The sequence below is a fragment of the Pollachius pollachius genome (genome assembly GCF_949987615.1).
Source record: "Pollachius pollachius genome assembly, chromosome: 4".
Classification (NCBI taxonomy): Eukaryota; Metazoa; Chordata; class Actinopteri; order Gadiformes; family Gadidae; genus Pollachius; species Pollachius pollachius.
Genome location: NC_136937.1, coordinates 4,473,932 through 4,489,815, shown reverse-complemented (window position 1 = coordinate 4,489,815; position 15,884 = coordinate 4,473,932). Strand labels below are relative to the sequence as shown.

Sequence of the window (15,884 nt, the reverse complement as noted above, 5' to 3'; positions counted from 1 at the left end):
CGGCGCTCAAATAACTAACTTCATTTTCCAATAAGCCTTAAGCCTACCTTTCTGGACGCTTGGCCTGGTTCGTATCGGGTCCATTTGCGTTTTGCGTTCAAACCACAGCTCCCAAATACGTTGAAGTAAGCAGGAACTCGCATACAAGGGGACGAAGCAGGAGTCCATAGTCAAACATTTAGGTAATAACTTTGAGCGCTAATTGCCTGCACCTGTTCCCACGTCCAAGGCTCATTGGTGTCCATCAGGGTGTTGGTTCGAGTCCCCACCAGGGGGCAGTATTTCCACTACTTGTGTTTATTCTTTTTAGGTATCAAAAATGGCTCTTACACGTTTCCAAATGAGATCTGCACTTAATAAAAGTTTTATTAATTAAAACGTCCCAATAATAGTTGACTGAACGAGTAAAAATATAGTAATCTCGACCATATATTACTTATTTTAGACGATGGCCTGTTAACCATATGCATACATTAAAGACCCCCCTTGCACACATATTTGAAAAATATTCTATATATTGAATTAGTAGTTAAAACAAAATGTTCACAAAAAAAGATCAAACCATTATGGCTTTGCAGCATCTCCAATCATTACCTTCTGTGCCAGGATATGATTGGTCAACATCGGACCCCCACCAATGACCTCCCACAAAGACTTCCCCCTCCCAAATGTCCATATCTGAACCCATGCATCGAAAAGAAAGCATACAAATGTATGGATAACTCAGCATACGGCCGTCCTCTACTCCCAAAGGAGCTTCGGAGGCCTCCGAACGACACTTGACACCAGGTCACACTCAGTGGTGTGGGTTCAACTTTAGAGGAGCTAATCCTAATAGCAGCACCACAACCCTGGGTGTAAACGGGCTCAGAATCATCGGTCCAACGAGCGCCTAGGACCGCAATATGACACTGCTACTTAACCCAAATAAAAACACAACCCGTTCGGTTTTGTGGCAAAATGAAGAAGACCAAAGTGGACCAGAACAGCTTCACCGCTCAGCATCACACCTGGAGAGGCGGCGTCGACTAATTTCGTGCGGGAGACGCGCGTTAACATTATGCTGAGCGCTGACTGGACAGGAGCAACCGGACACTAATCACGTTCAGGTCTGTGAACTTTGACCCCACAACTATACCTTATGTTAAAGTTACGAGACCAAACACAAAAGACAGCGATCGTTTTTTGGATTGTTTTCAAGTGACACGGAAGGGAGGAGACAACGATACGACCGTTTTCCTCGTAAGGCGAAGCTGACGCGTGATACCGGTCAACACCTGTCGGCTCCAACGAGGTTACGCATCCGATGGACAAAACCTCCGGGTAATAACGGTTTTAGCCAGACACTTTTAATTTCAGATTTGTTTAACAATGATAAGTAGACCAGGGAGTGGACTCGGATGACGTGGGACGGTCTCCGGTGTCGGTGTCGATGCGGTTCCTCTGGGAGATTGCGGGGTTCGGGTCGGGGTGCGGGGGTTCATTATGTCGCTTACGAGCCCGACGCGTGAATTGTGTTCGTTTTTTGGAGAAAAATAAAACAAAATAAAATTAAAAAAAAATAAGAAACGGATGCAACAAAGACAGAAATCGATAGGATTGCTTGTAAAATTACTTTCTTTTTTTTCTTTTTAAATGTGGATAATATTTTTTTGTATATAGGTAGATAATGTTTGGTTGATTTGAACAGGGGCAGAGGAGGAATGGGGAACAGGGAGGAGAACGTAAAAGGTCATTACAATCAGAAGGTCTTCGCTCACTAGCTAGGTCAACAGAAAACCAGTTCAACATGCAGTGAAAGGAGAACGGAAAAGAAATAAACACTAAATAGATTCAGTACTCCAAAAACCGCCACGAGATCATATCCAAATTAGTTTCGCCCGTGACTAATACCGCGTAATTGACGTTGTCCTCCAACCAAAAAAAAAGATTGATTAAAAAAATTAAAACAAAAATATCAAAAAATAATAAAGATGAATTTCAAAATTTGTTTTTAAATAAAATGGCTAATTGACATTATTGCACATGTGCAAAAGAGACAGTAATACTAACTAGCTGTAGAGCCTCTCCCACCACCGTCCCCTCAGTCGCTGCGGACTCCCCTCAAGCACTTTATATAAAAACCTTCGGAAAACCTGACAGACCGACCAAGAGGAAGAGGAGGATGAGAACGAGTCGAATCCAAAGAACCGCTGGTTAAAAACCTGGCTGTCGGGGGAGGGGGGGGGAGAGCAGGGGGGAGAGAGGGGGTGAGAGAACAACACTCAGACGTTGTGCGATACAGTACAGTGAAGGGTGTAGAAGTGCTTCCTTTGAGCTCGACAGCAACACGGATCCGCCCCAGGGAACGGTTCCTCCTGCCGAGGCCTCGGTTGGGTTCTGTTAAAAGCTAACCTGTGCTATCCACGAGGAAGAGGGGGAAAAGAGGAAGAGGAAGAGGGGAGGAGGAGGGAGAGGGGAAAGAAGGAGGAGAAACAAGGTGAAGGAAGTGAGAGGAAAAGTGGGAGGAGGGAGAGGAGAAAGGAGGAAGAGGAGATAGAGGGAGGCGAAGGAGGAAGACGAGCAAGAGGGAGGAGGAGGAGGAAGAAGAGGAAGAGAGGGGAAGGAGGAGGGAGAGGAGAAAGAAGGGATAGGAAGAGAGGAAATGCTGTTCAGATGCTGGGTTGTGTTCCTTGGAGACTGTTGCTACATACGGAATATCCCCTGGACCTGCTCTGAAGGTGGGACACCGTGTGGAGAGAAAGACCGAAGGAGGAGAGGAAAATAAAATGGAACTGGCTTCAGCAGACGGCTCATCGAACCGCAGGGTCGCGGTTCAATCTCCGCCTCGCCTCTGACTTTTTTACATCGTCCCGCCTCCTCGCGCCGGGGGCTGTTGATTGGCAGTGTCCAGGTCCAATGAGATGGCAGAGTGAGTCAGTTCTTTTTTTAAAAACCCAGTGATTGGCGGCGGAGGCTTGTTTCTTTTTACTTTATTTTTTCTCTTTTGTGTGATTTCTGTCCCCCTCTCTCCTCCCGGGTCGGGGTCTGACCCGGGACGCGCTCTGACCCGGCCCGGGGGTCCTGGAGGCAGCCAGACCTCCGGGACGGGGGGGGGGGGAGGGATGGGGGAGACGGGGGTGGGGCAGGTGGCGTACCTCCGGGCGCGCTCTCAGACGGGCCCGTTCACGGACACCTCGGCCGGCTTGGGGTCCTCCCTGGGGGGAGGGAGGGGAGAGGTTAGAGACGTCGGGGTCCTTAGGGGCTTTCATTCAGGCAGAGGACCCAGAGGAGCGACAGGGAGGAGGGAGACAAACAGCACAGGGAAAAAAATGAAATTAGAAAGAAATTATAGAAGGAAAAGGAACGGAAGCGGAAAAGGTTACAGAAAATAAATAAATAAATAAATAAAGAAGTTACTTGTCATAATGTGTATTTTTTGAATAATAAAAAAAAAAGAAAACGAACAAAAAAATATGAAAGGTCAAAACGAAAAAAGGACAAAGCTTGAAGCGCGGCCGTGGGACACAAAGCCACAACTTTTCTCTGTTTTGGGACCTCAGTGGTGGAACGAGCTCCCTACCGATGTCAGGACCGCAGAGTCGCTCACCAGCTTCCGCAAAAGACTCAAAACTCACCTGTTCAGAGTTCACCTCGACTCTGCATAGAAACCAATGCACAGCCACCATTGAATGTTGTACGTCCTGGCACTTGCACATTGCACTTATTCAAGGTACTTAATTTTGTAGCATCTACAGTAGCTGCTATCGCTGCTTTACACGGGGAATGGGTTAGCCTAGCGATTGTAATACTTGCACTTGGTTCTATGAACATCTTTACTTTACCAACAGCGATATATTGTTTCACTTCTTATGACAAATGTACTTATTGTAACAAATGCACTCATTGTAAGTCACTTTGGATAAAAGCGTCTGCTAAATGCCCTAAATGTAAATGTAAATGTAACACCTACTTCCTGTCGGCCGGCGCGTCGGCAGAACACGGCTGCTCAGCGGCCTTCACAGGGGGGTCCGCCAGGGAGAGCTTCTCCAGAGAGAGGGGGCTCTCCTCACTGCAACACACACACACACACACACACCACACACACACACACACACACACACACACTTTGGTCAGGGGGGGGGTGGGTCATGACCCCTGACCCCCCATGGTACCGGGGGCCGGACCCACCTCTTGAGGTCTTTCTGCACGTCAGTCGGGGCGGCAGCGTCTTCCGTTGCCATGGCGACGGTCGCCGCCGCCGCCGCCGCCGCCTTGCTGCCCTCCGCGCTGACGGAGGAGGGGGGGGGCTTTGGCGCCGCTCCTGAAGAGACAGACGGACACACGTCAGTCACGGACTCATACCGGTGGTCCCCGGAACGACAGAGGAACCTTTAGGGGGGCACTGCAAAAGCATGAGTCACTCACACCCACCGTCACTCACTCACCCACACCCTCACTCACTCACTCACTCACACCCTCACTCACTCCCTCACTCACACCCTCACTCACTCACTCTCACCGTCACTCACTCACACCCTCACTCCCACCCTCACTCACTCACACCCTCACTCACTCACCCACACCCTCACTCACTCTCACCGTCACTCACTCACACCCTCACCCACTCACTCACACCCTCACCCACTCACTCACACCCTCACTCCCTCACTCACACCCTCACTCACTCACTCTCACCGTCACTCACTCACACCCTCACCCACTCACTCACACCCTCACCCACACCCTCACTCACACCCTCACTCCCTCACTCACACCCTCACTCACTCACTCTCACCGTCACTCACACACACCCTCACCCACTCACTCACACCCTCACCCACACCCTCACACCCTCACTCACTCACTCTCACCGTCACTCACTCACTCCCACCCTCACTCACTCACTCACTCCCACCCTCACTCACTCACTCTCACCGTCACTCCCACCCTCACTCACTCACTCCCACCCTAACTCCCTCACTCCCACCCTCACCCTCTCACTCCCACCCTCTCTCACCCTCCCACCCTCCCTCCCTCCCTCCCACCCTCCCTCCCTCCCTCCCTCCCTCACCAGTGGCAGCAGCAGCAGGCCCGCCCGTGTCCTGGTTGTGTTTGGCTTCTTTGTCTGCGACTCCCGAGTCCACAGGAGAGCTGCACCTAGGGCCAGCCTGGCTGCTGCAGGACACACGGACACGTTAACACCGACCGACACACGGACACGTTAACACCGACTGGATACACGGACACCTTAACACCCCACAGACATATTAACACCCCACGGACACACGGACACGTTAACACCCCACGGACACGTTAAAACCGACCGGACACACGGACACGTTAACACCCCACGGACACGTTAACACCCCACGGACACGTTAACACCCCACAGACACGTTGACACCCCACAGACACACGGACACGTTAACACCGACCGGACACACAGACACGTTAACACCCCACGGACACGTTAACACCAACCGGACACACGGACACGTTAACACCGACCGGACACAAGGACACGTTAACACCGACCGGACACACGGACACGTTAACACCCCACAGACACGTTGACACCGACCGGACCAACAGACACATGACCACACACACACTGGGGTTGGACGGTCTACGCCTTCTACCATAGAAGGACTACCGGACTACTGTGAGAAGAACACTTGGAACCATGGAACCCTCCACCTAGCTTAGCTTCTCCATGGAACCCTCCACCTAGCTTAGCTTCTGCACGGAACCCTCCACCTAGCTTAGCTTCTCCATGGAACCCTTAACCTAGTTTAGCTTCTCCATGGAACCCTCCACCTAGCTTAGTTTAGCTACAGGTCTACACCCTGGATTAAGAGGGGAACCGTCACACTGGGCTGTTCTAATCTAAGTACAACTTCCAAGCGTGTTGTGAAAACTCTACCGTCTGCAACATCAACGTAAAATTGTCGCCCAAAATCATGATAACAGAACATAAATCCAAGAAAATGATGATCTAAAAAATATTCAGACTTTCGGCAAATAGCGCGTGAGCCTCAGTCCGGTCCAGTAACCGGTCCAGTGGAGTTGCTACCGGACTGGACTTAAGCCTTCTAGCTGGAGCTGCTTGGGCCTCAGACCGGTCCACAGTCGTGGACCGGACCACTGGACCGGACTGAGGCCCAAGCAGCCCTCCAGTGGACCGCTAGCTGCGTCCAGTCTTGGGGCGTGGCGCTCACCCGCAGAAGGGCTGGAACTGGGTGAAGTTGGCCCAGCCGGTGCCCTGCTGAGAGTCTCCCGGGCTTCCCCCGGCCGCCTCCCAGCCCACCGGGGACGGGGACGTCGTCGTGGGGCCCCCCGCCTCCCCGAAGCTGGCCGTCCAGCTCGGAGCTACGGACACACACACACACACACACATAAAGAGTCATCAGAGTCACAACGTCAAGACCGGCCTTCTTCTTGAGCTGATGTCCGGACATGTCTCTGTTTTGGCACTTGGCTTACTTATCGTGTATCATCTTATCCTCGCTTTCTCTGTTGTGTACGGGGAACGGGCTAACCTACACTGTAAAAAATAGTTGTGCCCATTAGTCATGATAACTTCTAATTCATTGTCAGTATGACTACAAATTATTGAAACAGTTGGGATAACTCTGAATTTTGTGTTTATGTCTTCTCAACTAGTGAAATGTTTTCAAACTAAGAAACATGATTCAATTGAAATTAAGAATGTCAGTCAAAAGGATGTACGGATAATCGCTTCTGTCATTCCAAAAAAACCTTTCTGCTGCCGCCATTTTCACCACATCGAAGTCGGTTCGGTAGTTTGGATTACCCTGCTAGAATCAGAGATCTCTAAGATAGATAGTTTATTTGAAAATAAAAGAGAGAGAAAACTATTTTGTAAAGCCATTTCTTGATAACTCTGATATAGTTAATCTTCAGTGTAACTGCGTGTCGCGCGTGACCCACGTCTATCTCCAGCGCGAGGCCGAGCGGATTGTGTACCCGGCAGGTGAGCTCAATGTGACGGAGAAACCCACAGCCGTCGCACAGAGACATTCTCCTTTCTCCTCACGAAGGAACTGGTGCCTGCTCCACAGTTTGTCATCACGGTGGGTTGAGTTAATTAAATGTGTTTTGTCTTGTCTTTTGCTAACTTGGTAAGTTAGCTACTGCTAACTTAGCAGTAGCTAACGTAGCTTGTGGTAAGTTAGCTAGATTCAGCCCAGCTCGGATGGATTGGTTTTTCAGGGGTATGTCATGATGACCATGAGACTCTAGGTCTCACGTCCAATTTCTCAAAGTTAGTAAGTAGTTACTAAAAAACTAAAACACATTCATAACTGATAATGTCACGGCGCGAAAAAGAGGCACGCATGCGCACAGACAGAGCGGCGCACAGCACTTTCTCTGTTGTGCTTTTACGTTATTCAGAGAAAAGAGAAATATTAAATTCAATTAAATTGTATTTGTATAGCCCTTAATCACCTGTTTCTGATAAATCGCTGTCTCATCAAGTTTCATTCTCTGCCTCTTCCGTGGTCATTACAATATTATGAAGACTAGACTGCGTCGGGTTCTCCGACGTCTCTCCCTCTTGGCCTGGCCATAACAGGTTCGAATATTATGCATGCATGCATGTATGCATGTATGCATGTGTGTATGTCAATTATAGCACCAGCTCTGCAGTCCTTCTCTAGATTTCTTCCTTGCTAACCAGGAGTTTTCTCCTTGCCCTCTAGTGGTTAGGGCTTGGGGGGTGTCATAGATATACAACCTGTGAAGCCCTTTGAGACTGTACCTGGGGTTAAGAGCAATACAAATACAATTGGATGTGAAAGAGGCTCGGGGGGGTTGGTGGAGGGTGGGGTGATGTTGTTGGAATGGGTGGGGTTGGGGGGGTGGGGTTACCTGCGTCTGAGAGCTGCTCCTGCTGCTGCGTCTGCGTGGACTCCTCCTCCTCCACCTCCTCCTCCTCCTCCTCGTCCGAGCCGGACCCGGAGCCCGTGTCCCGGTCGCCCCCGTTCTCCAGGCTGCCCCTGGAGCTGCCCTCCGTTGTGCTGGACACCCCGAACCTGGAGGTGAACCCCAAGAAGGTTACACGTGGATCCTGGATCAGTCTGTGGGCTCAGGTTTCCTGTGCTCTGGTCTGGGCGTCGCGTCGCGTCGCCCCCCCGGTTCAGACAGAGTCTCTGCAGACCTGGCCTGGGTTCGGCCAATCACCACCGTTTATCTAACCCTGGGGGCGGGTTTAACCCAATGACTGACTCAGAGGAGCACCCAATGGGAGCACTGTTTGGCCATTTTCATGGCACGTTGCGTTGCTGTGATTGGTTGAAGGTCCGTCCAATTGCGTCCAGGGCCGTTTTGGCCGTGGGCGGTTACCAAATGAGAGGCTCCACACGGATAAGTGGATTGTTGTGGCGCCGTACAGGTGAGTGGTGGACCCCCTGGGGGGGGGGGGGCTGGGCCTAGCTCGTTCTGGACTTTGAGTGACGGACCCACTGGGGGGCGGGACCTACCTCGTTTTGGACTTTGAGTGACAGACCCCTGGGAGCCGGGGCCTACCTCGTTCTGGACTTTGAGTGACAGACCCCTAGGGGGGCGGGGCCTACCTCGTTCTGGACTTTGCTTGCGTTGCATAGTTGATCTCCTTGTCCTCCCAGATGTCCTCCTCCTCATCCGCGTCGTCGAACTGGCGTATCCTCTCTTTACAGCACGCCTCGAACGCGGCCGCGTTGGCCTGTTGGCACGCACACACATGGAATTTAGCATATTTTCTTGTCAATGTGTTGTCATCTTTGTTGAATCAAACATCTTTCCACAAATACACATCTTAAGGTATAAAGCACGGCAAAACAAACATTCATGACAGTATGTGCGTGGATCATGATCCCCTGATGTAGGATCACAGCGGCTCAAACACTTACACTATTATCGTCAGCATCTAGATTGAAATTGATTTCGGCAATTCGGTCAAACGTAGCACTGTGGAAGAGAAGAGAAGTGAGTTAAACGATGCACCGGCAACACATTTTATATAACTACTATACAGAGACAGCCATTCACCCTTCTTTTTGAATCCCTTATTACCATAGAGTTCACAACGACTATGTAAGCGTGCACAACTATGTAATAGTGCACGACGACTATGCAAGAGTGCACGACGACTATGCAAGAGTGCACGACGACTATGCAAGAGTGCACGACGACTATGCAAGAGTGCACGACGACTATGCAATAGTGCACGACGACTATGTAATAGTGCACGACGACTATGTAAGAGTGCCCGACGACCATGTTAACGTGCACGTTTGATCGTAGAGCCCTATAAGACATGGGCAGCAGATCTGCGATCCTCGGTCGGGGGGGGGGGGACGTACTTGATGTTCTCGTCGTGCTCGCTGAACTCCTCGTCGTTGAAGCCGAACTGATCCACAAAGTTGGCGGTCATCTGCTGGATCTGGTAGTCGGAGAACGCCTGGGGGCGGTGGTAACAGCTGCTTACTTACAAAACAACACCAACGCAACGCAACCGCTGCCCGCCCCCCACCCTCCGAAAGCCCCTGGTGCGGCCTGCAGCCTTAACAGCCTCCACCCCTCCTCTACACCGGGGGTGGTGGTTGGGAGGGGCTGGCCCATTATGACGCACGATCACTTTGGGGTCTTCGAATGGTGCTACATCGTCATGGGATCAGGATGTTGTCAAGTCTAAATTGATGACAATGAGGAGACACGCCCTTCACATGATCAGAACAGGGGCGTTGAAACCCCAGAGAAGGGGAAACTAGTTCAGGCCGGAACCGTTCTTGAAATGTCTGTAGATATAACAACATTCAGCCAGATTTTTTAATTCATTTCAACAGTTGTTTTTTCTTTAATCAAGACTATTAATGGCGGTCATCGTTGTCCCCGCGGCGACCGTGCCAACAGCGCCGGTTTCCGCGCCGACCCCCACCAAGCCCCACGTTGCCGCGGCGACGGGACCCCGGCCTCCTACCTGCTGGAGCGAGAGGTCGTTGGGGAAGGGGCTCTCCATGTCGTCGTCCTCGCTGGAGGAGTGCATGTTGTGGGTGCTCACCTGAGACACACACACACACAAAAACACACACACACACACACACACACACAGACCAAGACACCCACACAGGGAGACAGAGACACACAGGGAGAGAGAGAGAGACACACACACACACACACACAGACCAAGACACCCACACAGGGAGACAGAGACACACAGGGAGAGAGAGAGACACACACACACACACACACACAGACCAAGACACACACACACAGGGAGACAGAGACACACAGGGAGAGAGAGAGACACACACACACACACACACACACAGACGCAGACCAAGACACACACACACAGGGAGACAGACACACAGGGAGAGAGAGAGACACACACACACACACACACAGACCAAGACACACACGCAGGGAGACAGAGACACACAGGGAGAGAGAGAGACACACACACACACACAGACGCAGACCAAGACACACACACACACAGGGAGACAGAGACACACAGGGAGAGAGACACACACACACACACACACACACACACACACAGACACAGACCAAGACACACACAAGGAGAGACACACACACACACACACAGAGACACAGACCAAGACACACACACACACACACAGGGAGAGAAACAGAGACACAGGCAGACACAAACACACACAGACAGACAGCGGGAGACACACAGACACACACACAGCGGGAGACAGACACACACACAGTTAGTTAAGGAGTGTAAAGAAGTTGTTTCAAGGACGACGCACAAAGTCCGAGCTAAAACACCAGTCTGCGTTTATTTCAGGTCGACTGCGGGTCAAAGGTCAGGGGTCCTCTCTCTCACCAGGTCCACAGTGTTCCTCCTGTTGGTCTCCCGCAGGGTGCCGTCCACAAAGCTCTCCCAGCGCCCCCTGCAGTCGTCGGGCAGCTCTGCAGGACAGGAGACGCTAGCCGCCTCCGCGCTCAGTGACGCAGACTCAGAGTCACCTCCTGAGACAGAACGCCGGGGGGAGGGAGGGAGGGAGGGGGAGAGAGAGAGAGAGAGAAAGAGAAAGAGAGAGAGAGAGAGAGAGAGAAATATAGAAATTTGTTTATTAAAATCATACACGGTTTTACAGCAATGCTGAATTGCATTGACATTCAAATTTCGTTGGTGATTTTTTTAATTTATTTTTTTGGGCATTTGTATGTTTTATTATAGAGTGAGATAGAGAGGAAGCTATGGGAGATAGAGGGGGGGATATGCAGCAAATGACCCCGGCCAGGATTCTAACCCGGGCCTCTGCTTTCAGGACTGAGCCTACATGGTACGAGCTCTACCGGGTGAGCCACCAGGGCGGCCTACATTTGCTTTTGTCCAAAGCGACTTACAATAAGTACATTCGTCAGAAGAGAGAAACAATATATCACTGTCGGTACAGTAAGGATGTTCGGAGAACCAAGAGCCAATTTGAAAGTGCTTTGAGGTGTTGCGACGGCTTTGTGATCGTGGCGTATCCGCCTACCTTTGATGAGGTCGGCCATCTGGATCTGGACCGGGCCCTTCTCCAGATTCTGGACCACCATGTTGGATATCCTGGTCAGGTGACCCATGTTCCCTCTCCTTGCTCCGCCCTCGGATCTGTGATTGACACACACCAACAGTAAAATTCTATGGGAAAAGCACGGTACACTAATCTAATGGGCTTAGATCACACACAGGCCCATGAAGACCCACTCATCTCCTCTCATTACATCAGGGAACCTTCTAAAGAACTTCAGAGGAGCGTCTTACTGTATTTTATCATTCTGCTCCCAGGCTTCCAGAATCCTCTGCACCAACCGACACGTCTGGAAGAGCTGGGGGAGCGAAGAAACCGGGATTACTTTCAACATTCCTTCTCACGGGAACGCGCTGATAATCGCTCCCTTAGCCTGTACAGATATCCATAGGCTGCCCATACAGATACTGAACAAAAACGTTTTAAAATCCGGATTTTAAGTCATCAACAGCGATCTGTTTCACACGAAAAATTAATATCATTAGCCTCAGAACATAATTGCTTAAGTCATATTCTGGCCAAATTGTGATATCTAACGTAATTCTACCCTCCTAACGCTGCTGATTAACTGTGCCTCATTGGCTATATCGTAAGCCAATCAGAGTGATTGTTACATTCCATAATCACCATCTTCCTAAGTCCTCTATTTGACTTCGGCGTGTTTGACGCCAAATACATGAGGAACTTTAAAATACGACTTTTACAGCAATTATGCTACGATGCTAAAACTCAGTTATTATCGACCCCTGAAATCTAACTCTTATATTAACAAATAACAAAATGGCGGCTCCATGGAGGGGTTCTGGTGATGGAGGAGGAGGAGTAGGCAGTGGGGGGTGGGGGCACCTACATGGGACACCAGTGTGCTGTGGATGGAGCCCTCGGGGTCGGCAGGCTTGGCCGGCTCCCCTCCCTCCTCCTGGGCCGGGGGTTCGGGCAGGGCGGGGGGGGGCTCGCTGTGGTTCTGCAGGCCCACGTTGGCCCGGTCCTCCCCCGACGGGTGGTTCAGGACGGACGCTACGCACAGCTCCACTTGGAAGTGCAAAAAGTTGTTCCAGGAATACTTGAAGAATAGATCCTGGAGGGAGGGAGGCGGGGAGAGAAAGTTTATCTATCTTATCTATTTGTGTATCAGGGGTCAGTGCTTCCCTGCCTGATACAGACAAGGACTGACGGAGAGAGAGCGTCACAGAGGGCAATGAGAGTAACAAAAGAAGCATGAGACAAACAAGAACACTGATAAGGAGACAGAAAGAGTGAAACAGAGATAGCAAGAGGGAGACGAAAAGACAGAGCAAAACAAGCTTGAGGAGAGAGCGGGTGAGGGAGAAACAATGAGAGACAGGAACAGACAGAGAAACAAACAAAGAAACAGACGGAGAGAGAGAAAGAAACAGACCGAGAGAAACAGCCAGCGAGAAACAGCCAGCCAGCCAGCCAGCCAGCCAGCCAGCCAGCCAGCCAGCCAGACACAGACAGACAGACAGACAGGGCGTACCAGTAGTAGGTCCATGGAGGACAGCCGACAGAGCTCCATGCAGACGCTGGGGCAGCTGGTCTGCAGCAGGGCGGCCACCAGACGCGCTACGTGGAGCCGGGCGTTCCCCAGGGGCTCCTCCAGGAGGCCCACCGTCGTCAATATTGCACTTTTCTGTTGCGGGGCGAAAAAGGGGCGCTTTAGCGTTGAGCGGCAGTCACCTGACGCACGAGGACTCGACCGGATGTCGTGAACGCGCACGGTACACTCGCTAATGGCAAGGTCAACCACTAGAGACACAAGATGTGTCTGAACGAAAGGCGATTTGTGTTCCGATAAAGAGGCGCAAGAGTCTGCAGGCGTTCCATTAAAACGTAAGCTAATCTTTATTGACGCTAGGAAAAAGCTCTTTCGGTCATTAGCGTGTTCTTCAAATTGCGCGACGATCTAATCAACAGCCTTAAAGGAGTCTGGGTGGGTGTGTGCAGGAAGTCGGGGGCGGTGAGAGCTCCTGATTGGCCGACCTCGAGAGGGGGTGTGGGGGGGGGGGGGGCTTACCTTGGGGGGATCCAGGAGAAGCTGGTGGAAGTCCTTTAGATGGGGCTCAATGGCGTGTAAAATACTGCTGTTGACAGTGTAAGACCTTTCGTAACCCTGAGAGTAGAGCTCCATCAGCCCTTCCAACCTGCGGGAAACAAGAACGTCATCGGTTGTTCAACGGTTTTCCGACAAATGCTACGCTGCGTTCACATCGGAAGTCAATAGCACTTCTGGCCAGGTTAGTCATTATCAGCACTACCGGTTGATGCGTTACTTAGCCCGACGTTACTTAACAACGTAACATGTCCCAAGATAGACGTCGGACAGTACTGTGTGTACGACTGATATACCACATTTATATGACAGAATTGCTAATGAACAGTATAGTAACTACAGCTTTCACTACCGCGAACGCTGTCGTGAGATATACACACGGGAAATGCCGACTCCCCAGTTACAGTGGAACGCACCAATGTTCATTGATAGGATTCTGGTTTTCTATTGATAGGCTGTTATGAACATTTGAATCATCAACCAAAATTATATTTCTTAAATTAATCTTCTTAAAATGTTTGCTGGTATTACTCTGTATGTCTACGATGAACCCCCAGTTTCCCTCCTGATCATCCGTGGAAGGAGGGATCCCCAACTCTGTGTTCCTTCTCTAGATTTCCTCCTTGCTTATTAAGGGAGTTGTTCCTCGCCCTGTAGCCCGTGGGCTAGGGTCAGCACGGTGTCATAAATATACGGCGTGTTAAGCCTTTGAGACTGTAACTGGGATTAAGGCCTAAATAAACATCAATTGATTTGAAAATTGAATGACAGGAGCACGATCTGGCCTGTTTCGTCGTCTGTTTGTCTTTTGGCAGCCCTTCACAGCGGGTGGCGAGTGCGGTTTCAACGCAACCTGACGCAATGTTTCCATAGAGGTCGGGGTTGTCCCTTTGACCCTATAGTCACAAGACAGTCTCCCTCTCCCTCTCGCCCTCCCTCCTACCACTCTCTCTAAAGCAGATGAGCATTGAGCATCGCTGTTGCCGGCGTTACCGACGTGTTCACACAGAGGTGTCGGCGGTGTGCTGGGCGTAACGGACACTGCTCTCAAAGTCCAACCACGACCGACTTTGACCCAGCTCACACTGACCCCTTCGGTTAACGCGTCTGATCAGATTGCAGCTTTGTTTGATGTCCTAGAAACCAACAGAACCCGAACACTGAGCGGCTTATACGCAGGGAAATTTCGCAAATGACTTTTGCCAAAGTGACTTACGACCATTCACAAGCACGTACACACACACCCGACGGCGGTGTCGGCCACACATGGCGACAGCCAGCTTGTCGGGAGCAAGTCAGGGTGAGGCGTCTCCGCTCAGGGACACCTCGACACTCTGCTAGGAGGAGCCGGGGACTCGAACCGGCAACCTTCCGGTTACCAGTCCACCCGCCACGCCTCCCGAACTACTACTCGATCCCAAAGCCCCGGTCCCAGCAGCGTCAGACCTACCCGGACCTCCTGGTCTCCAGCAAGGTAAGGAGCACTTGAGTTCCGTTGACGATGGCCGCCTCGGTGCGGTCGCCCTCGAACATGGACCTGAGGAGCCCGGCCACGCTGTCCTGCCTGGGGAGAAGGTGCAGGGGGTAAGACCGTGGCTCACGGACAAGACTCGTATGACAGCGATGAAGCATGAAGGGATATGCTGACATTAACATTCAGGGCATACAAGACACTTTTATCCAAAACGTCTCTCTCTCTCTCTCTCTCTCTCTCTCTCTCTCTCTCTCTCTCTCTCTCTCTCTCTCTCTCTCTCTCTCTCTCTCTCTCTCTCTCTCTCTCTCTCTCTCTCTCTCTCTCTCTCTCTCTCTCTCTCTCTCTCTCTCTCTCTCTCTCTCTCTCTCTCCATTAAGGATGTTCATAGAAACAAGTGCCAAGCAATCGCTTGGTTAACCCATTCCCATATACAACAAAGATAGCGAGGATAAGATGCTACACAATGCCAAGTACTATTTCTAAGTGCAAGGACGCACGAATAAGTGCGTAAAATAATAACAAATAATATACACATCTAATGTCAGGACATCACCTTCAGGTCGTTATTCCACTTAAAAGTTTGTACTCCACTTCGCTAGATACAGCGCTTTCATTTGTCCGTCAGGTTTTTATGAACGTCTATCCAGTGTTGCCCTCTAAAAGGGCTTGTTTCAGCCGCTGAGCGTCTCAGATTGTATTACAAGCGTCTGACAACATTATGGAAAGGATCCCTACAGAGAATTAATATGTTTTTCTTTACCTGTCGCTTGATCTTGCATGTCTGTCTAACCAAGTCTCG

The 15,884-nt window shown here is 50.8% G+C and overlaps 1 protein-coding gene across 2 annotated transcripts in view; it reads right to left on the bottom strand.

The window, feature by feature from the left end:
• Nucleotides 1–341: 341 nt before the first annotated feature.
• LOC307074087 (serine/threonine-protein phosphatase 6 regulatory subunit 2-like) overlaps nucleotides 342–15,884 on the bottom strand; it is a 28,733-nt gene continuing 13,190 nt past the window's right edge. Inside the window, exons 8-24 of one of the 2 annotated variants that reach the window (XM_079734090.1) lie at nucleotides 15,062–15,175; nucleotides 13,576–13,702; nucleotides 13,039–13,191; nucleotides 12,391–12,618; nucleotides 11,774–11,838; nucleotides 11,505–11,620; nucleotides 10,844–10,989; nucleotides 9,965–10,045; nucleotides 9,348–9,445; nucleotides 8,895–8,952; nucleotides 8,580–8,707; nucleotides 7,876–8,039; nucleotides 6,201–6,351; nucleotides 5,054–5,157; nucleotides 4,171–4,303; nucleotides 3,953–4,051; nucleotides 342–3,197 (exon numbers count right to left, since the gene is read on the bottom strand). In XM_079734090.1, the coding sequence (XP_079590216.1) occupies nucleotides 3,152–3,197; nucleotides 3,953–4,051; nucleotides 4,171–4,303; nucleotides 5,054–5,157; nucleotides 6,201–6,351; nucleotides 7,876–8,039; nucleotides 8,580–8,707; nucleotides 8,895–8,952; nucleotides 9,348–9,445; nucleotides 9,965–10,045; nucleotides 10,844–10,989; nucleotides 11,505–11,620; nucleotides 11,774–11,838; nucleotides 12,391–12,618; nucleotides 13,039–13,191; nucleotides 13,576–13,702; nucleotides 15,062–15,175 (2,011 nt within the window). In that variant the 3' untranslated portion in view covers nucleotides 342–3,151. The remainder of the gene's footprint in view (nucleotides 3,198–3,952; nucleotides 4,052–4,170; nucleotides 4,304–5,053; nucleotides 5,158–6,200; nucleotides 6,352–7,875; nucleotides 8,040–8,579; nucleotides 8,708–8,894; nucleotides 8,953–9,347; nucleotides 9,446–9,964; nucleotides 10,046–10,843; nucleotides 10,990–11,504; nucleotides 11,621–11,773; nucleotides 11,839–12,390; nucleotides 12,619–13,038; nucleotides 13,192–13,575; nucleotides 13,703–15,061; nucleotides 15,176–15,884) is intronic. The other variant, XM_079734091.1, reaches the window with a different exon arrangement.